Consider the following 26,209-nt stretch of genomic DNA (forward strand, 5'->3'; position numbering starts at 1 on the left):
ATTCATCTTCCTGAGCTCAAATCTGTATGACTAGCTGTGTGACCCTGGGCGAGTCACTTAACCTTGTTTGCCTCAGTTTCTTATGAGCTGGAGAAGGAGATGGCAAATTACTCCAGTATCTTTGCCAAGAAAACCCCAAAAAGGGTTACAAAGAGTTGGCCACAATGGAACAACAAAGAGAAGAAACAAAAAGGAACTTGGGAACAGGACTAAGGAACATATCAAATGATCCTCAAAGATGCTTCTGGACACAGAAACCAGAAGTGGGACTTATATTCATGTACAAAGTTTATGAAAGTTCCCAGCAGAAGCCAGGTTCTGCTCCAGCAGAATCTAGTAGAACTGTTTTGCTAATAGCAAAACACACCAGGAGTTGGAGTTTGGAGTGGGGTGGGGGTGATCCACTCTTAAATATTCACTATTGCCAACCAATTATTCTCATCCTCATTTTCTGCATGGATTTCCAGTTATAGCCCCTGGGCTTGGATTTGAATGTGTGGACTATCCCTGTAGCCATGCAGCTGTGTTGTGTTTTATGTCACTTTGTCCTATTCAGCTGTGGTTCACAGAAACAAGGGTGAAGGGACTGCCAGGTGTCCTGTAGTATAGGTAACTATCTAATGAATACTCTAGAACCAGGAACAACTACCTAATTTCAAAATTCCTAGAGATTCCACAGTTTCCTGAAGTATAACTAGATGCCTCTATCTTGAATGTCAATATAGAAGATAAAGATATCTGTATTAAGTTGTTCTAATCACAAACAAAAATATAAACCAGCATTTTTCAAATATATGTACAAGTCCTGACCTCTTCTATCATCTTATGGGCATCAAGCACATTTTCTGATGAGGATGGGTTTGAAGCAACAAGCAGCAACTTAGATTTACATTTCAGATCTTCTTTCAACTGGCAGATAGGTTCTAGTACATTCTGTAGATATTTATTCCAGTCTTCTGATAATGCAAGTTCTATAACAGAAAGACAAAATTTCCTCAATGAAATTGACAGTGATGCTTTGCCAAGTTTCTTTTCAGAAAGAACAAGCCTAAATTCAATTTTATTTTGTGATTGTACTAGAAAAAACAAACAGAAATTTGTGTTTTTTCAATAAATACATGAAGTGACCATTAATAAGGTGAAAAGGAGTTCCTTCTAAAAGTAATATGAGAAAATTCTCACCAAAATCCTTGAGGATGAGAAGAAATTCATTTTCAGTGTTCTCTTCAAGAAAACTTCTGATTTCAGATTCTGTTTTACATCTGAAATGGAAAAAAAATTAGACCAAATTTTAAATATAATCAGATAGAATTTTTTAAAATCCCTGTTATAAATACAATTTGATTTGTATTATACAAATTCTTTGTATTTCATTTGATTAATTCTATAATAATTATACACATGACTTTGATTAATTCTATAATAATTATACATGACTTTTATTTATAATGAATAGTAACATATGACTGATTTTAAAGGCCTTTTATGTTAATTAATGCTTAAAAATGTACAGTACCTACTATTTACATTCAATAACTTACAGAGTAAAATTTAACAGCTTTTAATGGAAATCCCAGAATATAGTAGTTTATCTTCATGCTGCCTTAAGCCATGATGATGATGATGATGATGATGATGATGATGATGATGATGATGATGATGATAATGATGGTGATGATATTAAAGTCTGAGATAAAATCTCAGGTCTGGAATAAAAAAAAATTATTGCTTGTCCTTTGTTTTCTAGGAGGACTAATGACATCACAGGGTGATGACTTGTGTGTGAATTGGATTTAAATGAGGCAGAATTGCACAAAGTCATCAGCCTCACTCTCCTAGAGTGACTGAAGTCCAATGGCAAGAAAAAGTCAAGAGGACTGGTGACGGCTCAGGATGCAATGCATGCCTTTGGCATTTTAATGTCTGACCAAGCTTTAAGTGCTCCACAGCACCTGCTTCAGCCACTTCCATGGCTACTGGAACAAATTGTTCTCATCTACCCATGTTGCCAGGGAAAGTCTTCACATGCTTGGGGTAGATAACCCCCTATCTAACTCACTGATGGTTTTGAGGTCTGTTGGTTACCTCCAACCTAATTTAGCCTGTCTTTAGAGACAGTTCTGCAGGAATGTGGCTGCTGCAAGTGTTGCCGCTGCAAATGCTACAGCTTCTTAGAGCCACAAGTGAGAGTTGGTGGACAAATGGACACCAAAGGTGGATGAGCAGCCCTGAAAAGGCTTTGGCAAGCCCTTATACCCCCAAACACTCCATAAACCCGATTAAAAAATTAAAACTTGTATTACTAAGCACTCTGCAAAAATATAGGAATTATTATTTCTTTTCAGCAACTGAAGTGATTAGTAGCACGCTTCCAGTGTCAGAGCTCTGAATTAGACCCAGATTGCTTAAAAATGGGATCAAGCCAAACAATGAGTCTGAAGCAGGATCAGGGTAATAATTCTTCCTAATGGCTGACATGCACCAGAACTTAAGTTAGTTCATTGATTAATCTGCCCTAGAAGTAGAAGTTTTAAAATGCCTTAAAAATGAATGGCATCTAACACCCAAATAGTAACTTGCATTTGCAAAGAGCTTTCACATTTTTTCTTATTTGATCTACACAATAAACTTTCAAGGTAAGAACCAGGCAAATTTTTTCCACTTTAAGGACAGAAAAAAGATAAATTTTAAAAATATGTTGCCAAAGTGCATGGTTCCTAACCTCAGTCCTGAATGGTGTAGAATGAAAGAATGCACCCTAAAGTAGAGCTCCATTTGAGCATTAGCCCATTCAAAGTCCTCCTTGGTTCTTTGATGAGTCTTGTTTTAGTCTTCCCTGCCTCCCTAAGAACTTTGGTAATCCAGACGTTTTTGCCAATGAATCTAGGAGACCTTAAGAAGATATGGCTATGTACAGGAGGCTGTGAGGACATGCCGCTATTCATGATTCCCAGTGCAAGGTAATAGCCTTGGGACTAGCATTAGTTGTGAAAGTTAGAAACCATCTTCAATGTGGTCAAAACAAAACAAAACAAAAAACCCACCTATGAAAAGCTAATGTTCATGTTAACTGTGTGGGAATCTAGAATTTGTTTTGACACTGAAAGAGCAATTTAATCAGTTGCTCATGGGTAAACTGAGCTAATTTAGTAAAAATGACAATTCTACCTAAATGAATTTACTTATTCAGTGCCATACCAATCAAACTGCCAAAAAATTTATTTTATAGAGCTAGAAAAAATAGTAACAAAATTTATTTGGATGAACAAAAAGTCCAGAATATCAAGAAATTAATGAAAAAAATGCAAGGGAAGGTGGCCTGGCCACACCAGATCTAAAATTGTATTATAAAGCAGTAATCATCAAAACTATTTGGTACTAGTTAAGAAATAGAGTGGTGGATCAATGGAATAGGTTAGATAAATAAGACATAGTAGTCAATAACTATAGTAACCTACTGTTTGGTAAACCTAAAGACTTCAGTTTCTGGGATAAGAACTCACTATTTGACAAAAATTGCTGGGAAAACTGGAAAACAGTATGGCAGAAACTAGACAGACCAACATTTTACACAGTACATCAATATAAGGTCAAAATGGGTACATGGTTTAGATACAAAGGGTGAAACTGTAAACAAATCAGGAGAGCAAGGAATAGTTTACCTGTCTGATCTATAGAGAACGGAAGAATTTATGACCAAACAACAGACAGAGAACATGATGAAATGCAAACTGGATAATTTTGATTACATTAAATTGAAAAGGTTTTGCACACACAAAGCCAATGCAACCAAGATTAGGAGGGAAGCAGAAAACTGGGAAAGAATTTTTGCAACAAGTATCTGTGATAAAGGCCTCATTTCTAAAATATACAGAGAACTGAGTCAAATCTATAAGAATACAAGTTATTCCCCAATTGACAAATGGTCAAAGAATATGAACAGAAAGTTTTCAGATAAAACAATTAAAGCTATCTATAGTCACATAACAAAATGTTCTAAATCACTGTTTATTAGAGAAATGCAAATCAAAATAACTCTGAGGTACCACATCATACCTATAAGATTGACTAACACGACAAAACAAGAAAATGATAAATGTTGGAGAAGATGTGGGAAAATTAGAACACAAATGCATTATTGGAGGAGTTGTGAACTGATCCAAACTTTGGGAGAATAATGTGGAACTATGACTAAAGGGCTATAAAAAACTGTACATACCCTTTAATCCAGCAATGCCATTACTAGATCTGTATCCCAAAGAGATCATAAAAAAGGGAAAAGGACTCACACATATGAAAATATTTATAGTAGCTCTTGTTGTGGTGTCCAAGAACTGGAAACTGAAGAGATGCCCATCAATTGGGAAAAGGCTAAACAAGTTATAGTACATGAATGTAATGGAATACTATTGTTTCATAAGAATTGGTGAGCAGGCAGGCTTCAGGAAAACCTGGAAAAACTTGCACGAACTGGGGGTGGAGCCAGGATGGCAGAATAGAAGGATGGACCTACTCTTAGCTCTACCACCAAAGCCCATAAAATACCTGTAAAAATGACTCTAAACAAATTTTAGAGCAGCAGAAGCCACAAAATGACAGAAGAAAAGAGATTTCCAGCCCAAGGAAGCCTGGAAGGCCAACAGGAAAGGTCTATTGCACGAGCATGGACCTGAGCGCAGTCCAGTCTTGGTTGTGTGGTGAAGCAGGGATAGGACCAGTTGATCTGGGTCCCACCCCTGAGTAGAGGTCCTGGGGTGAGGAGGAGCACTGGCTGGTGGAGCTGGTGGAAGCTCTGGAGAGGGAATCCTACTCACAGAACCTGGGCAGAAGATTGCTTGTGGTTGCTCCTAGACCAAAGCACAGTCTAGGAGAGGAGTAAACTCCTCTCCCCTGATTGTGCCACCTTGGAGGAACTGAAAACTTACAGGTCCCTAGAGGATACCCTCCTCTTTACAAAGATCTCAAAAGTCAAGTAACTGGCTGGGAAAATGCCCAAAAAGGGGGGGAAAATGAGACTATAGAAGGCTACTTTCTTGGTGAACAGGTATTTTCTTCTATCCTTTCAGATGAGGAAGAACAGTGTAAAAACCATCAGAGGAAGACCTAAAAATCAAGGCTTCTGCATCCAAAATTTCCAAAATAAATATGCAATGATCTCAGATGATGGAGAGCTTAAAAAGGATTTTGAAAATCAAGTAAGAGAGGTGGAGGAAAAATTGGGAAGAGAAATGAGAGTGATGCAAAAAATCATGAAAAGCAGGTCAACAGCTTGCTAAAGGAAACCCAAAAAAATGTTGAATAAAATAACACCTTTAAAAATAAGCTAATTCAATTGGCAAAAGAGGTCCAAAAAGCCAATGAGAAGAATGCTTTTAAAAAGCAGAATTAGCCAAATGGAAAAGGAGATTCAAAAGCTCACTGAAGAAAATAGTTCTTTCAAAATTAGAATGGAACAGATGGAAGTTAATGACTTTATGAGAAACCAAGAAATTACAAAACAAAACCAAAAGAATGAAAAAATAGAAGATAATGTGAAATATCTCATTGGAAAAATAACTGACCTGGAGAATAGATCCAGGAGAGACAATTTAGAAATTATGAGACTACCTGAAAGCCATGATCAAAAAAAGAGCCTAGACATCATCTTTCATGAAATTATAAAGGAAAACTGTCCTGATACTCTAGAAGCAGAAGGTAAAATAAATATTGAAAGAATCCACTGATCACCTCCTGAAAGAGATCTGAAAAGAGAAACTCCTAGGAATATTGGAGCCAGATTCCAGAGTTCCCAGGTCAAGGAGAAAATACTGCAAGCAGCAAGAGTATTGTGGAAACACAATCAGGATAACACAAGATCTAGCAGCTTCTGCATTAAGGGATTGAAGGACTTGGAATATGATATTCCAGAAGTCAAAAGAACTAGGATTAAAACCTAGATTAAAACAAGAATCACCTACCCATAAAAACTGAGTATAATACTTCAGGGGGAAAAATGGTCATTCAATGAAATAGAGGACTTTCAAACATTCTTGATGAAAAGACCAGAGCTGAATAGGGAATTTGACTTTCAAATATAATAATCAAGAGAAGCATGTAAAGGTAAACAGGAAAGAAAAATTTTAAGGGACTTACTAAAGTTGAACTGTTTACATTCCTACATGGAAAGATAATATTTGTAAATCCTGAAACTTTTCTCATTATTTGGGTAGTTGGAGGGATTACATACACACACACACACACACACACACACACACACACACACACACACACATAGACAGAGAGCACAGGGTGAGTTGAATAGGAAAGGGATGATATCTAAAGAAATAAAATTAAGAGGTGAGAAAGGAATATATTGGGAGGAGAATGGGAGAAATGGAATGGGGCAGGTTATCTCTCATGAAAGAGGCAAGAAAAAGCTTTTTCAATGGAGGGAAAAAGGGGGGAGGTGAGAGGGAAAAAGTGAAGCTTACTCTCATCACATTTGGCTTAAGGAAGAAATAACATGCACACTCAATTTGGTATGAAAATCTATCTTACACTACAGGAAAGTAGGGGAGAAGGGGAGAAATGGGGTGGGGATAATAGAAGGGAGGGCAAATGGGAGGAGGGAGTAATTAGAAGTAAATACTTTTGGGGAGAGACTAGGTCAAAAGAGAATAGAATAAAAGGGGGGGGCAGAATAGGCTAGAGGGAAATATAGTTAGTCTTACACAACATGACTATTATGGAAGTCTTTTGCAAAACTACACATATATAGCCTATACTGAATTGCTTGCCTCCTCAGTGGGGTTGGGTGGGGAGGGAGGAAGGGAGAAAAGTTGGAACTCAAAATTTTAGGAGCGAATGTTGAGAATTGTTTCTGCATGCAGCTGGGAAATAAGAAATACAGGTATGGAAATCTATCTTGCCCTACAAGAAAAGAGAGAAGATGGGGATAAGGGAAGGGAGGGATGTGATTGGAGGGAGGGCAGATTAGGGGAAGGGGTAATCAGAATGCACGGTGTTTTGGGGTAGGGGAAGGGGAGAGCTGGGGAGAAAATTTGGAAACTCAAAATTTGTGGAAATGAATGTTGAAAACTAAAAATAAATAATCATTAAAAAAAAAAGTCAGGGACCTTGTCCATTAGGGCAATATTCACAGAGGTGTCACGTAAAGTTGTTCTTCCACCACCTGTGATTCAAGCACTTTCTTGAGCCTTCTCCCAGTCTCAGGTTGTCTGGCCTAGCCCCAGTCACAGAAGGAGATAATGGGGGTTTCAAGACAAAAGGAAAAGTGGTGCAAGTATTTACTACCAACCTCAAAAAGACTCAACAGGAGTTTTGAAAGACAGACTGTCTGTCCCCAGACAAGGCTAACCTGAGTTGAAGTGAAGATTGAAGAGATAGTTGAGATCCTGAAGGGCACTTGTGTACCAACATGAGGGAATACATGCCTGACTAAGAAAAGAGCTGAAAATGTGTTCAGTAGCTTAGAGGCCTATTGTCCCAGCTCATTGTACTTATTATACTTTTCCAAGGAGCAGAGACCATGGGTTCTTAGATTTAGGGCTAATGATCCTTCCATCTAGTTCAAGTCCTTCAGTTTACATATGAGGAAACTGAAGACTGAAAGGGTGAGTAACTTGGCCAAGGCCACACAGTCCACAAGTGGCAAAGCTGAGACTTAAACCTTCAATCCCTGACCCAAGGTTTGGGGTGCATTCCACTACACCACTAGAAATGGAAGCAGTAGTGTTGGCAATTTCAACGATCAAGCAATGGCTCTGAAAGAATCCCTGAGTCAGGCTGGAAACTAATGACCTATACCAACCATGGGCCTGGGAATAAGAACCAACAAAGCAGAAAACCCTAGACTAAAGGACCAGAGGAGGGGCCAAAAGTGAGGCATAAAGATATGGCATAGAGGAACAAACCTATACTGTGCCCTTCCCTCTTACTGTGAGTCATGAGAACTGTACAAGTCCAGGGGAGGTCAACTTTACGTTCTCTGCCTACTCAAGGGGGTCTCAACCTGAGGGGGGCACTACAAAGCTGGAATAATTCTAAATCCCTGAGGAAGGTGGGCTACTTGGCTCACTAGTATAGAATAAGAAAGATATAGGGAAACATCAGTGTGTTTGAAAAAGATCTAGGTGATTTGGGGGACTCAGCATGAGTCAGCATGTGATACGGCAACCCCCTAAAATTAATTTAATTCAGGGATCTATTGAAATGTAGCTAGATGGTAGAGTGAGATAGAGCACAGGAGTTAGGAAGACCTGAATTCAGATTAGGCCTCTGACCCTTAATTAGCCATGTAACCCTGGAGAAGTTACTCAACCTCTGTTTGCCTCCATTTTCTCATCTATACAACAGGGATAATAATAGCACCTACCTCCCAAGATTGTTGTGAGGATAAAGTGAGATAAATGTGTAAAAACACTTTACAAATCTTACAGAGCTATATAAATACCACTTTATCATCATCATTATCATCATCATTCAGAATAATATTATGGAAAGAATAATATTCTTATTCCTGTAATAATCATGTTATTACAGTTATAAGAATGTGATAGGCCATCTATCCACTGATGGTTAAACCACACCTGGATAACTGTATTTCATTCTGGGCATCATAATTTAAGGAGAACATATAAGCTGGGAAGTGTCCAGAGAAGGACAGCCAAGATAGTGAAGAGCCTTGGGTTCATGTCACAGGAGAATAGGTCCAAGGAAATTGGATTGTTTAGCCTGTAGAAGCAGGATGTGATAGATACCTTTAAGTGTTTGAGGAATTGTTATGTAAAAGATAGATCAAATTTGTCATGTGTGACTGCAGAAGACAGAACAAAGTGTTGTGGAGTAAAGTTACAGAGAAGCTAATTAGATTTGATTTAGGAAAACTTGATGTAAGATGTCCTACCAATCTGAGTTGCTCAAAAGTAGAATGGACAGCCTCAAAGGAAGTAAGCATATGCCTCTCATTAGAGGTCATCTAGAGGAGACTCCCAAGGCATACAGGAGAATAAATTTACTACATAGCAAAGAAGACAGAAAGCACCCCTAATCAAGCCCACTGATAGTTAAGAAATGTTTCTCCCTGGGTAGATTTATTCTCTCTAAGCATTTGCGAGCCACAGCTGGTTTGGAGGTATCCTACCCCACTCCCTCTTTGGTTATGAATCAGACTAATTAGCTTTTCCTTACTCTAAAATTCTATAATTTTGTTAATACTAAGTTCTTTTCCTGTTTTTTGGGTGGGAGTTATCTCCAACCCAGCTATGGCTCCCCCAAATCTTAGAGAAAATAGGTCTACATTTTTCTTAACTACTGACAGGTTTGAGTATGGGTCCTTTCTGTACGAAACAAATTTATTCTCTGTAAGTTTTGAGAGTCTCAGTTGCTTATGATAAGAAAATGAATAAACCCCAAAGCAGAGGTCAAAACAACTCATATCAGATATTTCAAAAGATGACTTCTAGGTGAGGACAAACATAAACCAAGAGAGATTATTCACTACTGAGAAAACTCCAAGATACAAACTGGAGTCTGTTTGTGTGTAGAGCTTCAGTAATAGCTCCCAAGTTATAATCTCTTATCACTTTTTTGAATTGAGCATTGTCTGAGCTCTTAATATTCTGTTTGGGGCAACGAGTACCCAGGCACAGGATGACCTAGGGCAGGAAGAATGTTCTACTGTGCACGGCAGCAGGATTCCAGTAATACTGGCTTGTCATAAAGGCAACTCTTCTTCTGTCTGTCACTCCAGGGGGAGTGGTGGAATCAGTGTAAAGCTTAGGGAAGGAACTCTGAGGAGTTCAAACATTCATTACTAGCTCCTTAGAGTGATGAAACCCCCTAGGACAGGTCATATCATCTTCTTCTCCAAATTCTGGCAGCCCTGTGGTCATTTCCCCAGCTGCATACCAAGGGAAGAACAGTGATTATGTTGTGCTGTGGGAACTTGATATTTAGAATGCAATAGTGCACATTCGCAACCAAGTAGATAGGCTTTGGCTGGAAAAATATCAGCATTCTGAAGTAAGGTTAGGTATTCTAATAAGGACTGGGTATCTGCATCATCAGTGTGATAAGGCTCTTTGTTGGGGCATCTGGAAAAATTCAGGAATCAGAACCATTTGGAACTAGGAGGAGGTGATCTTGATACAGATGTTGATAAGTGAGTTGAAGGATAAATTATACTGATTCTGCCAATCTGACAGATCAGAAGGACAGGCCCATATAACAGGCTAAAATATCAAAGCTACATATTTCCAAAAGGACTATGTGGGTAGTGTAGGGACTAACCAAGGATATAGACCATAAAATTACAGGTAACAGGTATTCCAGTGCTAGTACCATAGGGCAAGCCACTGCTAATTCTTTCAATACAAAAGTGTGGTTTTCTAATCCAGCAGTATAATTGAACCTGGGGTTGGGGGAGATTGTGGAGAAGGAGAAGAGAAAATGGCTAGTAGAAGTCACATAGAGATCTAGGTCATTATGACATGGCATGGTCAGTCCAGGTCAATGTTTTTCATATGGGAGCCTCAAACACTTGGCTAATTGACTGACCTTGCTGGTGCTGGCTATGCCTTATCTCAATGGGAGATCTGAGCAATGACTTGGCTCCAAACCAGGTCTTGAGGGGTGAAGTAGATACCCTCCCCATGTTTATTCTTTTGTGTAGCACTCCCTTTGATCTGTTTCCTTCCCTTCCCCCCATCCCAAGTTGTGCAAAGCAGCAGGGTTTTGACTCCAGCCAATGTGCCACAGGAATTGACATGACACACTTACAAGATTAGGTGGTCTGTAGTAATGGTCTGAGTCAGACAGAGACTGGAGTAGAATTGCAATACTGCTCATTGCTGGGCCCCCTGCTGAGTCCATTCACCCAGCTCAATGATGAGCTAAGTAAGGCCAGAATCAGCCACAAGTCCCTGCCAGCAACAGGCCAGTGGAGACTAGAAAAAGTACTATTCTTCATGTGTTCCATTTCACAATGGACCCTGTGTTCCATGCCCTGCACTGAAAGAGGCCCAAGGTTCCTCATTCCTGAGTCTTCAGTAAAACATTGACCCTCTTGGAGGTGTGAGTAAAACACAAAATGGAGAACTACTTGTGTTATTTGCATGACTTTGCCTGCTATCAGGGGTATGGGCGTGGGGTCTCACAAACACGACCTGTGTGTTTCTATAACTCCTGAGTTCCAAGCATGTCTAGGGACTGCAGAAGTCAAGGAGAGGTTGCAGGTGCACCACTGAGTATGTTTTATTATTCATTGTTTTATTTTTATTTCACATTGTTTTGTTGATTCTAAGCCAAAAGGAAAGTACATGCTGTATCCAAGTATGCCCATCCTTCACTGTGGGGAGTCGACTTCATTATGCCAAGCCACATGACTAGGGATCAGTTAAAAAAAAAACCAAACCTGCCTTCAGTAATGAGGAAGGGCTTGTCAGAGGGAGGGACTCAGTGTAGATTCCTAGTTGGTAAATTCCCAGTCATAGGCACCTCCTAGAGAGCAAGTCAGCAGTGTCCTGAATAGAAAGGTGGAGCTAAGAATCCAAGGTTGTCTACTCTAAGAATGAGAGAGAGAAAGAGAGAGAGAGAGAGAGAGAGAGAGAGAGAGAGAGAGAGAGAGAGAGAGAGAGAGAGAGAGAGAGAGAGAGAGAGTCAAAGACTTAGGAACACAGATACAGAGACAGAAAAAGAGACATAGAGACAGAGACAGAGTTCATCACCTTCCAAGAGACTGAGTGTAAATTGCTAGGATGCACATGGGATAAGTTCAGCTCCTGATTCTTCCACTCAGAAAGGTCAAGGATATTTCCTAACAAGGTTCTACAGCAGTTGAATCTGCAGTAACAGAAGCTAAATGCCAAGGTTGGCTGGGAGGAGATGCTTGGTCCCCAAATCAGGGATGGGGGTGGGAAAGAAAAGATCAATAACCACTCTGGCCTAAGGAGAGGCTCAAGAAAGTCACCTCTGAAAATGAAGACCAGAATATGAAGAGACATCCACCACTGAGCAGAAAAGGAGAGAGGGAGGAAAGACTGGGCTGACCCTCAGTAGGATTCGGCTCTCTGGGGGAAGGACATAACCAAAGAGCAAGAACAAGAGGTAGTTAGAGAGAGTGCTGGATCTCTAAGAGAGATCTTGAGAGGCTGTGAGTACCTTTCTCTTGCAGCAGTTTATTGATTGATCCCTTGCTAAGGCTCATGAGGCATACCTTTCCTGAGCTCTCACCAAGGAATAAGCAAGGGAAGATGAGCCTTGGAGAAGGACAGTGTCAGATGATAGAAGCCAAGAAAAGAACCTCTGGGCACTCAGAACTATAGGGACACACACCTACCATGATTCCCTGGGCTTACTTAGGAACATAAGAAAGTAGTTTCCAGGTCTGGTGCTTGTTATTTTGAAGTTGGACACTGGTCTGGGAGTTGTGTAGGAAGATGAACATAAAGAGAACTCTTATTCATACTTAATTTCATGAGTTGGTAGAGTAAAATTCAGTAACTGTCCAAGAGTCAATATGCAGCATGGAAGGAGGTTGGACCTTGGAAAGAGCATGGGTAGAGAGTGAGTGGGAGAACTACAATTTAATAAATGTGTTCAGGAGAGAAAGTAACTGCCACAATACATGCCAGGGCAAGTATGCATCTGTCATTCTGGTGATGCATTTTCTGGGGGAGAGTTCACATAGGAGTGATGCAGTAAACTATGTTCAAAAGATCCCCCTACATAGTGAGCCGCAGGAGAAGATCAGTGATGAAAAACTGTTCATCGGATTTAATTTTGCACCACTAATTTACACTGGGCATTTTCTGAACTTTTCCTAGGCTGTTTGAGGCAGGATGGAGTGGGGTCAGATAAGAGGTAGGAAGGACTATGGAGTGTCTGAGGGTACAGGGCACACATAACTGAATAGCAATAGTGTGACAGAATCCTGCTGAGCCCCACTCTTGTTCTCATAACCTGTGATAACCTGGTCTCGTTGTGCCATTTCAATGCCATCTCACCCTAAATTCTGCCTAATCCTGTTCACCTCCTATAATCTGTGCTGACTTGTTTCTCCTTGAAGCAATGCTAGCCACCCTAATCCTGTCTCCCACCTGTCCCTATGCCATCACCTTTAACCTCATTGGCCTTAGCTTGATGAATTCCAGATCTGAATGAAAGGTCCTTGAAGGCGGGGTCAGTTCCATTAGCTTTTTACCTCTGCTGTCCAACATAGAACCTTGCCCTGGCAGGGTCTGAGTAAATGCTTCTCCTTGTCGTTGTCCCTACAGTTGATTTCCCTTCCCCCACTTTCTTACCTAACTGGCATCTCATTCATGGTTACTTTTTAATTTCAACAAACATTTATTGAAATTAGGCTAAGTTTTAGAATAACACAGGAAATTACCTGTCCCCCCTTTTTTTCTCATTTTAGTTCTAGTCATAAGCTTGAACACATTTTGACTATTTATCATTTGATCATTTCTTCATTTCCATTTAATCATTTATGTGTCACCCTACATTTACAGTGTTATGCTCTATGGTGATATGTTCATATAATTTCCATCAAGCTCAAGAACAACTTAATATAGACATTAAGGGAGGGAGTAGAATATCAAAGTTAAAAATTCCTCCCTAGTGTCCTCTTTTATATTTGAGTTTGCATCATTGAACACTGTAATTAAAGTTGCTAAATGACTTTCCTTTTTTATCATGTTTCAGGTTAAACAGAACCTCATAAAAATTTTTCCATTGGGTTCAAACTTTCTATTTGCATAATGGAACTTCTTTTTTGGAGGAAGAGAATGGAAATGAGCTTGATTTAAAGATTTTTGTATGGGAAAAGTCAATATATATTTTGTTTTTAAATGAGGTAAAAATAATGAACAACCTACTAAAATTTGAACTGGATACTCCACATTTAGCAGTTACTTGACAGAGAAAGGAACCTTTCCCAATAGGGTGCTAAAATTTAAGTTCAAAGTAAAGTTGGCAGTATTTGGAAATTTAAATCTGGATATGCAAGTGCTTACTGCAATAAAAGTTCTATTCTCCCACAAATGTTTGTACAACATTCATGAAGTGCATGTTTAATAAAAATTTGGTATCTTAAAAGCATTTATATGAGTTTTAAGAGGGTATTATTTGTCTCTGGTAAAGAACTTTCATTTTCCAAAGAATAAATACAGAATAGCATTTGTCTTTTATTCCAATTTCATTAGTGATGATAAAATTCAAGTAATTTAATGAGATAACTCAAACTATGTGGACATGTATGGCAACAAATGGAAAACAAATGAATGATGTTAAATAGATTGTTATGAATATTGAAGGGATTATCTATTTTTAAACAGCTGTAAAGGTCATATTCATCCCTACTGAATCTCAAAACTAAGTTGAAGAAAAGATAGAACTAGAATTTTCAGGTACTCATTTATATTGCAACTTTAAAATTTAATTGTAACAAGCTACACGAAACAAAGTTGTGGGACAACAACTTATTCATTTAATGCTAATCAAGAACTAAAGGATAAAATCATTGTCTGGAACATTTGGGATTTTGTCACTTCTTACCTGATTTCATGAAGCCTTTTGTACTCTTGCCACCATACTTTCTTATGTTGTTTTATTAGCATTTGGTCTTTAGATAGTTTTGAAGTGTTCTCTGTTTTTGTGATCTAGTTTCAAAGGAATAAAAGAAAATGAGGAATAAACTTTTTTTTCCTAATGTGTCTTTTACAAAGAAATGTTTTTAAATTTGACTTTTAAGAATATGGTAGCAATATTTTAGAATGTTACATGTAAGTCAGAATTATTCTCCCCACATTTGCTCTAGAGTGAGCTATGGTTTCCTTTGAGAATAAGTAGAAAATGGCTCTCTCATTCTTAATTCATGCCAGTGTATTTCTCGGTCTGAGGAAGCCTAAAATCTGCACTATATTGATTAAAATGGGAAGTAGCTGGTCTTAAATCCTGCTCATTGTAGGAAATGATGCTTTTATACAATTTAGAGAAAAGATAAAATAATGCTATTCCTACACCCTTCCCAAGCAAAGATAAAAATATCCTCAAGCATACGAAAAATGTCCTAGTCGAGTCACAGAACCTGATTCTCTGGATAGTTATCTAATGATAGCTAGACCTTAGTTTCCTTGTCTGTAAAATGAAATGGTAAAATTAGATCATCTCTAAGGTCTTTCCCAGCATTAAAAAATATGTGATAATTTTTCAAGCATATTAGAAAAAAAATTAATAAAAATTGTATTTCTAGATTTTCAACAAAATAAAAAAACAGAAGTTTGGAAAAGACATGAAATAAATCTCTTTCCTGTATCCCTTATTTTGAGGGGCCATATAATCAGTGCTCTATCAAGTATCAATTGCATTCATATAATTCTATAGTGATTCTTTTTCATTTTACAAAACAAATCAGAATTTGATGGAATAAGTACATTTGTTCTCAGTTCAAATGTGGTCTCAGCCACTCACTAGCTGTGTGACCCTGGGCAAGTCTTCTTAATCTTGTTTGCCTCAGTTCCTCATCTGTAAAATGAGTTGGAGAAGGAAATACCAAACTATGCCAGTGTCTTTGCCAAGAAAACCCTAAACGCAGTCATGAAGAGTCAGACACAATTGAAAACCGACAATAAATTCACATAAGGAAAATTTTTGTGCTAGTTAATAGGGATGTAATGTCCCTGTCCTGGAGAAGGTTATAAGATTTCATAGGATCATACATTTAGAGCTGTAAGGGGCCTCAAAGGTCATTTGTTACAGACTTTACAAATGAGGAAACAGAGGTCCAAAGAGGTTAAGTAACTTGCTTAAGAAAAGATCATAAAATTACAGATTTAGAGTTTCAAGAGATATTAATTGGCTATCTGGACCAACCCATTCATTTTACCAATGAGGATCTGAGGCCCAAAGAGGTTACTGGTTCATTGTCATTCAGGTAGTAAATGGTAGAACTGGAATTTGAACCCTGGTCTTTTAATTTACAAATCCAGTGTTCTTTCCACTATGTCACAGTACCTTCTAGGACATCACTGACAAGCAGTCATCCTCTTGAGTTTGAAGATCTTCACTGAGGAGGAATCTACCACCTTTCATTCCACTGTTGGATAACTCTAAGAAGCTGGTAGGTAAGTTTTCCTTACGTAAACCTTTCATCAAGTTTTCCCTTGTAACTTTCCCTATTACTCCTAATTCCACCATCTGGGCCAAGCAGAATAATAATTAATGTTGTGTTCTAGTGTAGAATTTAGTAATCTGAAAGCTTTCATAAATCACCATGCAAGAGATGGAAGCATCAAAAGGTATCTCTTCAGAAGGAATATTTTAATGCAGGTTTCTTTTACTGACATGCACAGAAAAAAATCACAAATTGCCTTGACCTCAAGTTTACCTCCTTTCTGTCTTGGAAATGGAGTCAGAATTAAGGGTATATGATAACATAATAGCTAACAGTCCATTACAAGAAAAAGTACAAAAAAACAAGCCTTTCATTTGCAATTTTTCATTATTACTTTATAAAGTTTTCCTTCCGTTTTCAAGTCCAAGCATTAGCACTAACTCCCTCACTAAGGAGAGATGATTCAGTCTTCTACTGCCTTGAGATGACTGAGGCTACCCAGTAAAAACTCCTTCAATTTTCCTCTTCCAGAACTCAAAAATTCTTGGTATCTTAATTCTTTTCTCAGAAAAAAGTATCCCTGCTTTAAGCTGGGGCAAGTTCCTGCATTTGTATGTTGATCTCCTCTGTCTTTCCTCTCATCCTTTGTCAGGACCTTGTTCCTGCAGGACTCACATCTCACATATCAGTGTCCTTTACTTTTTTTTACTGCTTTTTTTAAAAGTCCTGAATTTGGAACTAAAGGATTCAGGTTCGGATTCTGGCTCTAATACATACTGTCTCAGTAACTTTCAGCAAGTTACTCAGACTCCCTCGGTCTATTTCATTATCTGTAAAATGAGAAGCTTCAATAAGATGACATTTAAGGTTCTGTTTAGTTCTAAATCTATGAAATAATCAAATTTGTTCTATTCTTTAAAAAAAAACCCATACCTTAACCCATTCCTCCATCCTGCTACTATCCCATTCTGAGATATCTGTAAAGCAATTAGGGGAGTGCCTGCCACATAGTAGGCTCTATATAAATGTTTCTTGCCTTTTACCTGTTCCCTTCCCCTCTTCTTCACTACCAAAAGGTGTGAAGTAGCAGTCTACACTTGATGTCACCACTTACTCACCACATAATATGCTTTCAACCCCTCACCATCTGACGTCCTTACCAACCATCACTATGTTGGGGCTGATGCTTTAAGGGCTGTCCCATCACTAAATCCAATGGTCTTTTTTGAACCTCCTTCTTTTGCCCATGTTTTCAGCATTGGGCACTATTTCCCACTCCCTCCTGCTGGATCTTTTCCTTTCCCTCTACTTCCTCTCTCTAACAAGTATTTTTCTATCTTCATCACTGGCTCCTCTTCTTAATCATTCTCCAAACTTCTGTTTTCAGTCTCTTTCTGTTGACTCCTGTGATAATCTCATTCAGTTTCCATAATGTTAACTAGCCTCTATATGTAGATGCCTCCTAAATCCCTATCTCCTTACTTCTTAGATTCTTGTCCTCAAGATTCCGTCCTTTTAACTCTTCTCTATATATACTATCTCCCTTGGCAATTTCAGTTACTAATATGGCTTCAGTCACAATTCTAGTACCTAGCATGATACTCTTTTTAAAGAGACAATGTTCGTCTCATTTAGTTGTCATCATCACTTGATAATTGAAGCATTTTTTCTTCAAAAATGTTCACGAATATTATAGTGCTAGCAAGAGAAAGGTCAACAAAATTTCAAAAATTTTGAAATCTTTTTTTTTTTAAAGTAACCTTAGGGACCTAGAAAAAAGTATTTTATAGTTTATAATGCTTAAATATGTAATACTAGGGAAACACAAAATAGAGGTAAATCCCAAAAGTACCATTACATTACTTCTCTAGGAATGATTAGTAGCTCATGCCTGCTCACTTTTAAAAGGAATTAGTGTGAGGGGAAAAAAAAGAGCTATTTGGTAACAAAGTCAAGGAAAGGAAAATGATTTAAGTCCAATTGTTGATAAGTATATTCTTCTTTACTTCATATTTACGGGCATTTTTGTAAATGTTTTATTTTAAACTTAAATACAAAATGAGAAAGGGAAAAAATTGTCACGTACACAGCAGACCCTAAAAGAGAATTCAATATAAAACAACAAATTTTCATTTCAAGAAAACATGTAATAAATACTACACATTGTTTTCAAAGCTGCCCAGCTTTTCTTTGCTTCCTTGTTAGTTTTCTTTTGTTCTCTGTAGTGCACTTTTTACTTTATTTTTCCCCTTCCTCCCCCCACCACCTTAAAAAAAGCTACAATTAAACATAGATACATATACATTTTATCTATACATATATACATATATATACTCATACACACACATGTAAGACTGTACTAGGCTTATTTCCTTCTATCATCTGTTCCTCTCAAGCTTCTTCCTTCATGTGTCCAAGTCTTTCCATGTTTTTCTAAATCAACCAGCTCATCATTTCCTACCCCACAGCAATATTCCAACATAATCACATCCTATCTGAGAGATTGTCTATGAAATTTTTCCCCTTCTTTTTTTGCGTTCCTTCTATTCTTGACTACAGAGGTTTTATTTATACAAGAAAATTTTAATTTAAAATAATCAAAATTATCCCTTTTGTAGTTCAACAATGTCCTCACCTTATACTATAATATAATTTAAGATCTGATACAGGTGAATCTACTTCCTTTACATGTTCTTTCCCTGGTTTCTTTGAAGTTCCTGACTTTTTGTTCTTCCAAATGAACTTTGTTGTTATTTTTTCTAACACAGTAAAATAATTTTTTAGTAATTTAGTTAGGATGACACTGAATCATATTTAGTCTTAACCTCGAAGTTTAAATGTACAATGCACTGTCAGAGGTGACTTTTCACAAACTTTCTGTGTATGTCATTTTTTTGTCAGTAACTATATAGACATGTCAGTTGAAAAAAAGACTAATAATACGAACTACTGCCTACATTGTATCACATTGTTAGCTCACAGAAATTTCACCTATGTATTTTCTGCTCAATTCTCACAACAACCTTATGAGATAGAAACTAGTTATGAAATTCAGTAAAGAAATATACTTCCATCACTACATAACAGAAAACATTCCAAAGACAAAATCTCTACTACCTGAAAAACACTAAAAATAAAACTATATAGAATTTCTAGAAATACTGTTGCCTATATAATAGGCAGTATACACTGATGGAAAGAGCATTAGACTTGGAGTTGGAAGATCAGGGTTCAAATCATAAGTCCATCAAGTCACCACGTGAAGGCAGCTAGCCTGATCTCAGACACTTACTCGCTGTGTGATCCTGGGTAAGTCACTTAACCACTGTCTATCTCAATTTCCTTCAAATGTTGTGAAGCTCAAGTGAGATCATATTTGTAAAGTACTTAGCTGAATTCCTGGAACGTAGTAGGTACTTAATAAATGCTTCTGTTTACTTCCTTCTTTCCTACAGTGGGACCATAGGCAAATAAATCACTTAGCCTCTCAGAACAGGTTTTTCCTAATCTGCCTCATGAGAATAACTGCACCAAAGGGCTGTGTAAATGTAAGTTGTTATTAAAGCACTTACTACAACAGAACTTAAGACTCCATCTATCTGTGAATGGTCTACAATTATCAGAGCTTGCCTAAGATAAACAAAAAGAACATTCAACTTGTTGTGACATATTTGATCTCTCTATAACATACATAAAAATGACTCTGAACTTGTAAAAGTGATGGATACATTTCAATGCTATAAAATCAATACTGCTGCCTATGGGGAAAGGATGAGGTCAATTAAGTAGACAGTAAAAGTCAAAATAAATCTCCAATTTTTCATTAGTTGCTTGTACTTTCTACAGCTAAACATTTTACTTTTTTGCCAACTGCTGATTTTTTCTATTTCCACCCTCAGGCAAAAATCGTAGGAAAAATCTATCATCTGTAACTTAGCTGGGATTACATATTTAGAACCTGAAGGGACCCAGAGATCAGAGTTCAACCATGTCACTTTACAGATTAAGAAACCAAAGCACATATTTATTAAGTGATTTCCCCAGGGTCAAATAGCTATAAAGGGTTTTGAGGCAGGATTTGATCTTAGATCTTCAGATATTCTAGTCAAGTGTTCTATTCACTAACTAAAAGATTTAACATTGTGTCTTTATCAAGAACAAGCTTCCAATTGATTCCAAGTCATTATTACTGGGTAAGCTGCTCCAAGAGATTATTATCATCTTTGAAGAGGCAAGTAATTTCTGTTAAATTCTATTAAACTTACACATTTTAAATATAATCAAAAGTTGAATTGCAATTATACACAGAATGTCTATGTGTATGAATAAATTCATCAAAAACTATTCAATCTTCATGAAACTCCAAGACAGTTCACACTCTTTGTGAAAAATTTAGCTTGAGTTCCACCTCTGACATATACTCTGTGACCCTGTATAAGTCACTTAACCTCTAGGTCCTTAAGGCAATCCTTTAGGACTATAAACTGAAAAGATGCCAGCCTGCATCGATAGAAGGAGTTTCCTTTTCTGGGGGTTCCCTAAACCATTGAAATTACAGGTTCAGTTCTTCTCCCCAATGATTTCACAATGTCATAAACATCTTGGCAGAACATGTATTATGGGGTGGTTGTGAGGCTCAAGTGAGATAATACTTGTAAAATATTTAGCTGAATTCCTGGAACATAGTAGGTGTTTCATAAATACTCTTGCTTACTTCCTTCTTTCCCACTGTGTGACCATAGGCAAATCACTCAGTCTCTCAGAACATGTCTTTCCTAATCTGCAATATGGCAAGAATTGCCAATATGAAGATGTTGCATAGTTCTCCTGGATGTGATCTTTAAAGCAGACAAGAGCTACCATCACCAAGAGCCATCATTATTGGAACTGGCTTAAAATATTAGTCTAAAATTAAGGAGCTGCTTGCAACAAAGCAAAAAATTCATTTTCTACCTCTTAAAGTACTTCATAAAAAAGAATGGATGCGCACAAAACCTTACTAGCGATGTGACCCTAAACAAGTCACTTAACCCTGTTTACTTCAGTTTCCTCATCTGTAAAATGAGCTGGAGAAGGAAATGGCAAACCACTACAGTATCTTTACCAAAAAAACCCAAATGGGGTCAAGAAGAATCAGACAAAATTGAAAAATGACTGAACAACAAAAATCTTGCTTTATGACTTGCACATCCAAATGAAAAGCACATGTAAATGGAGGCTGAATTACAAAGCTGAAAAAAATCCAAGGTTATTTCTATAGATATTCACTTTATATTCTTTCTCTCAATTTTTAATTTCAAATTTTTCCTGTATTTGCATTTTAATTTATTGGTGAAATGAAAAAAAAAAGTGTTATTTCCCTATTCTATTTGCACATCAAGTGGTTTATTCTCTTTGTACAGTGAGATAACTAATTGTAAAAGTATTTCTTCTCCTCAGCATCTTCCCTCTTCTTTTTGTTCTACTAATAAACATTTATGTGTCACTTTACAATTTACAAAAATGGTTTACAAAGATGTTCTCATTTGACCCTAGGACATAAGATCCTATTTTAACCAATTTCCCAGTTCCCAAATTAAAGATTTAGCTGTGAAATTTTCATCCTGGCTCATTATTATTTCATCAGGTTTAGGCAGATGCCTCTCATAAGAATAAATATTACAGATTAAATGGTCACACAATGACAAGATAAAGTGTAGAGCAAGTTCTCAAAAAGCAACTGATTTATAAATTACTAAAAAACTGCATTTTACTTCATCTCTCTTGGTTTTTATGTCAAAATTCAAATTTTTAAATATTTATTGAATACTATGAGCTTCATTGAATATAAAGAAGCTAATTGTTCTTCTCTTTTTCCCCCAAATTTATAAATTTCTTTGTTTTCAGCTTTTAACAATCATTTCCATAAATTCCAAATTTTCTTCTTCTCTTCAAGCAATGCTTACAATATGAATGCTCAAAATACTATCTCTAATTTTATATAAACTAATTTGATATTCACATGGAATTTTCAGGACTTCAGTTTCAAATGACTACGTAGCATAAGGTTCTCATCCTTAAACTGTTAGCAACTATTCCAAACATCTGCAAGTGCTAGTTACCCACTAGTGGGACCAAATTAGTCAATTAGCCAATGAGCATTTCTAGGCGCCTATCATGTATCAGGCACTGTACCAAGCACCAGGGATGCAAAGAAAGGATTAGGGCAAAGTGCTAAGATGAGAAAACAGGTTAAGCCAGCATGACATGGCAACATCTACAAAACAAAGGAAAAGAGGTCTCAATCTGAGCAATCATAACTGAGATAAGAGAGAGACCTGAGAGTTCTGTGAATCCAAAATCAATATCCAGATTTTAAGACAAATTGAAGGAAATGGCAAAATACGATATCAGAAAAGGTAAAGCAGGGTCAGCACCCGGAGGTCCAAGTCGAGGAGGAAGAGCACTGAGGCAGAAATGTAGTAACTATAGGTCAGAGAGGAGGAGAGCACAAGCAATATGTGTGTATGCAGGCAATAACAATGTTCAGGCAAAAATCAGCATCCTGGTTGGTTGGTTGTTGTCCTTTGTTCTTGAAGAGGACAAAAATAACATCGCCATGATAAAGTGAAATTTCAGTGTGATCAGCTGTGACTGATCAGACCAATACAAGCTCAGAATGCTCTACCACAGTTTGGGCAGAGATAGTCAGTGTGAACATTTGGAGTGGATACTCCAAATTTGTGCATCCTATGTTTACTTTGTGCTCTCTCAATTCTGCTTTGCTCTTAGAACACAGCACCCTTTCTGATATGGGCACACCATGCTGAGTGGTCCTGTGTCAGTGTTTCCCATGTTGCATAGTCAAATCCAAAGTTCTTGAGAGAGACCTTGAGAGTGTCCTTGTATTGCTTCTTCTGACCACCATGTGATCACCTGCCTCATGTGAGTTCTCCATAAAATAGTCTTTTTGGCAAGCATACATTTTGCATTCAAACAACATGGCCAGCCCATCAGAGTTGCGCTCTCTGAAGCATAGTTTGAATGCTTCGCAGTTCAGTTTGAGCAAAGACCTCAGTGTCTGGTACCTTATCCTGCCAGGTGATTCTCAGAATCTTCCTATGACAGTTCAGATGGAAGTGATTCAATTTCCTGGCATGGTGCTAGTACACTGTCCACTTTTCATAGGCATACAACAGTGAGGTCAGCACAACAGCTCCTTGGACCTTCAGTTAATACTGGCATCTAACAGACTACGTGATTGTTAGGAGAAGAGACAGACTAGATGTGAGAGTGACAAAGGCAATGTGTGGTGCAGAGTGCTGGAATGACCATAGATTTATGTTTTCCAAGCTAAATATTTGCATTCATCAAAAGTGCCATCCCCAAGGCAAAATGACTACCAGAAGAATTAATGTCAACAAATTAGAGCTCTTCTCTGAGCATGAACAGTTTGTTGCTAACATGGACAGAAAGTTGAGCCAACACATAGTTGGCAACAGTGGAGCAGAAAAGGAGTGGGCAGCTTTCAGAGATTTGGTGTACAGCACTGCATTTGCTCATCTGGGTCAGAACACTCGCAAACATCAAGACTAGTTTGATAAAAATGATAGGGAAATTCAGAAGCTGCTAAATGAAAAATGAGAACTCCACAGGATATACCAGCAGGATAGTTCATCCACCTCTAAGAAGGCAGTATTTAATTCCATCAAAAGCAAAGTACAAGCAAAGCTTAGAGAGATGCAGGATTCACGGCTCAGTAAGAAGGCAGATGAAATTTAGTTTTATGCTGATAGTAACAATCCAATGATTGTTTTTTATGATTCCCTGAAAGCTATTTATGGACCAAAAACCTATGGTGCATCACAACTACTCAGTGCTGATGGAGCCACATTGATTAGTGATAAGGACATGATCCTAGAGAGGCTGAACACTTCCACAGTGTTCTCAACAGACCATCATCAATCAATGCTGAGGCCATTGACTCAGATTGAAGTCAATCCCTCCTTAGCTGAAGTTCCAACTGAAGAAGAGGTTTTGAGGGACATTAGGCTCCTTTCATGTGGCAAAGAACTTGGTGCTGATTCTATTCTAGCTGAGATTTACAAGGTAGGTGGACCACTGCTCACACAAAAGCTGACTGAAATTTTCCAGGTTATATGGCAAGAGGAGGTTATCCTCCAGAATTTCAAGGATGCCTCCACTGTCCATCTCTATAAAGGTAAAGGGAATAGATTGTCCTGTGACAATCATGAGGGGGAGGGGGTCTCTCTCTTAGTCATTGTTGGCAAAATTCTTGTTAAGAGTCCTCCTTAATAGGCTGATCTTTTTTTTTTAATTAAATTTATTTGTTTAACTTTTAACATTCATTTTCACAAAATTTTGGGTTACAAATTTTCTCCCCTTTTATCCCCTCCCCCCCCCAAACACCAAGCATTCTAATTGCCCCTATGACCAATCTGCTCTCTCTTCTATCATCCCTCTCTGCCCTTGTCTCCGTCTTCTCTTTTGTCCTGTAGGGCCAGATAGCTTTCTATACCCCTTTACCTGTATTTCTTATTTCCTAGTGGCAAGAACATTACTCGACAGTTGATCCTAACACTTTGAGTTCCAACTTCTTTACCTCCCTCCCTCTCCACCCCTTCCCTTTGGAAGGCAAGCAATTCAATATAGGCCAAATCTGTGTAGTTTTGCAAATGACTTCCATAATAGTTGTGTTGTATAGGACTAACTATATTTCCCTCCATCCTGTCCTGTCCCCCATTACTTCTATTCTCTTTTGATACTATCCCTCCCCATGAGTGTCGACCTCGAATTGCACTCTCCTCCTCATGCCCTCCCTTCTATCATCCTCCCCACCCTGCTTGTCCCCTTATCCCCCACTTTCCTGTATTGTGAGATAGGTTTTCCTACCAAAATGAGTGTGAATTTTATTCTTTCCTTTAGTGGAATGTGATGAGAGTAGACTTCATGTTTTTCTCTCACCTCCCCTCTTTATTCCTCCACTAATGAGTCTTTTGCTTGCCTCTTTTATGAGAGATAATTTGCCCCATTCAATTTCTCCCTTTCTCCTCCCAATATATTTCTTTCTCACTGCTTGATTTCATTTTTTTTTAAGATATGATCCCATCCTCTTCAATTCACTCTGTGCACTCTGTCTCTATGTATGTGTGCATGTGTGCATGTGTGTGTGTGTAATCCCACCCAGTACCCAGATACTGAAATGTTTCAAGAGTTACAAATATTGTCTTTCCATGTAGGAATGTAAACAGTTCAGCTTTAGTAAGTCCCTTATGACTTCTCTTTGCTGTTCACCTTTTCATGCTTCTCTTCATTCTTGTGTTTGAAAGTCAAATTTTCTTTTCAGCTCTGGTCTTTTCATCAAGAATACTTGAAAATCCTCTATTTCATTGAAAGACCAATTTTTCCCCTGAAGTATTATACTCAGTTTTGCTGGGTAGGTGTTTCTTGGTTTTAGTCCTAGTTCCTTTGACTTCTGGAATATCCTCTTCCATGCCCTTCGATCCCTTAATGTGGAAGCTGCTAGATCTTGTGTTATCCTGATTGTATTTCCACAATACTTGAATTGTTTCTTTCTAGCTGCTTGCAATATTTTCTCCTTGACCTGGGAACTCTGGAATTTGGCCACAATGTTCCTAGGAGTTTCTCTTTTTGGATCTCTTTCAGGTGGTGTTCTGTGGATTCCTTGAATATTTATTTTGCCCTCTGGTTCTAGAATCTCAGGGCGGTTTTCCTTGATAATTTCATGAAAGATGATGTCTAGGCTCTTCTTTTGATCATGGCTTTCAGGTAGTCCCATAATTTTTAAATTGTCTCTCCTGGATCTATTTTCCAGGTCTGTTGTTTTTCCAATAAGATATTTCACATTATCTTCCATTTTTCCATTCTTCTCTCTTTGTTCTATGATTTCTTGGTTTTGCATAAAGTCATTAGCCTCCATCTGTGCCATTCTAATTTTGAAAGAACTATTTTCTTCAGTGAGCTTTTGAATCTCCTTTTCCATTTGGCTAATTCTGCTTTTGAAAGCATTCTTCTCCTCATTGGCTTTTTGAACCTCTTTTGCCAATTGAGTTAGGCTAGTTTTCAAGGTGTCAA

General features: G+C 37.8%; 1 protein-coding gene across 5 annotated transcripts in view; it reads right to left on the reverse strand.

Annotated features, from left to right (window-relative positions):
• Positions 1–26,209, reverse strand: part of CCDC148 (coiled-coil domain containing 148) — a 300,035-nt gene that overhangs the window by 192,807 nt on the left and 81,019 nt on the right. For all 5 annotated transcript variants that reach the window (XM_072612054.1, XM_072612057.1, XM_072612056.1 and 2 more), the window contains 3 exons: positions 14,557–14,660; positions 1,183–1,262; positions 811–971 (listed from right to left, as the gene is read on the reverse strand). In XM_072612054.1, the coding sequence (XP_072468155.1) occupies positions 811–971; positions 1,183–1,262; positions 14,557–14,660 (345 nt within the window). The remainder of the gene's footprint in view (positions 1–810; positions 972–1,182; positions 1,263–14,556; positions 14,661–26,209) is intronic.

The sequence above is a fragment of the Notamacropus eugenii genome, chromosome 5 (assembly GCF_028372415.1).
Source record: "Notamacropus eugenii isolate mMacEug1 chromosome 5, mMacEug1.pri_v2, whole genome shotgun sequence".
NCBI lineage: Eukaryota > Metazoa > Chordata > Mammalia > Diprotodontia > Macropodidae > Notamacropus > Notamacropus eugenii.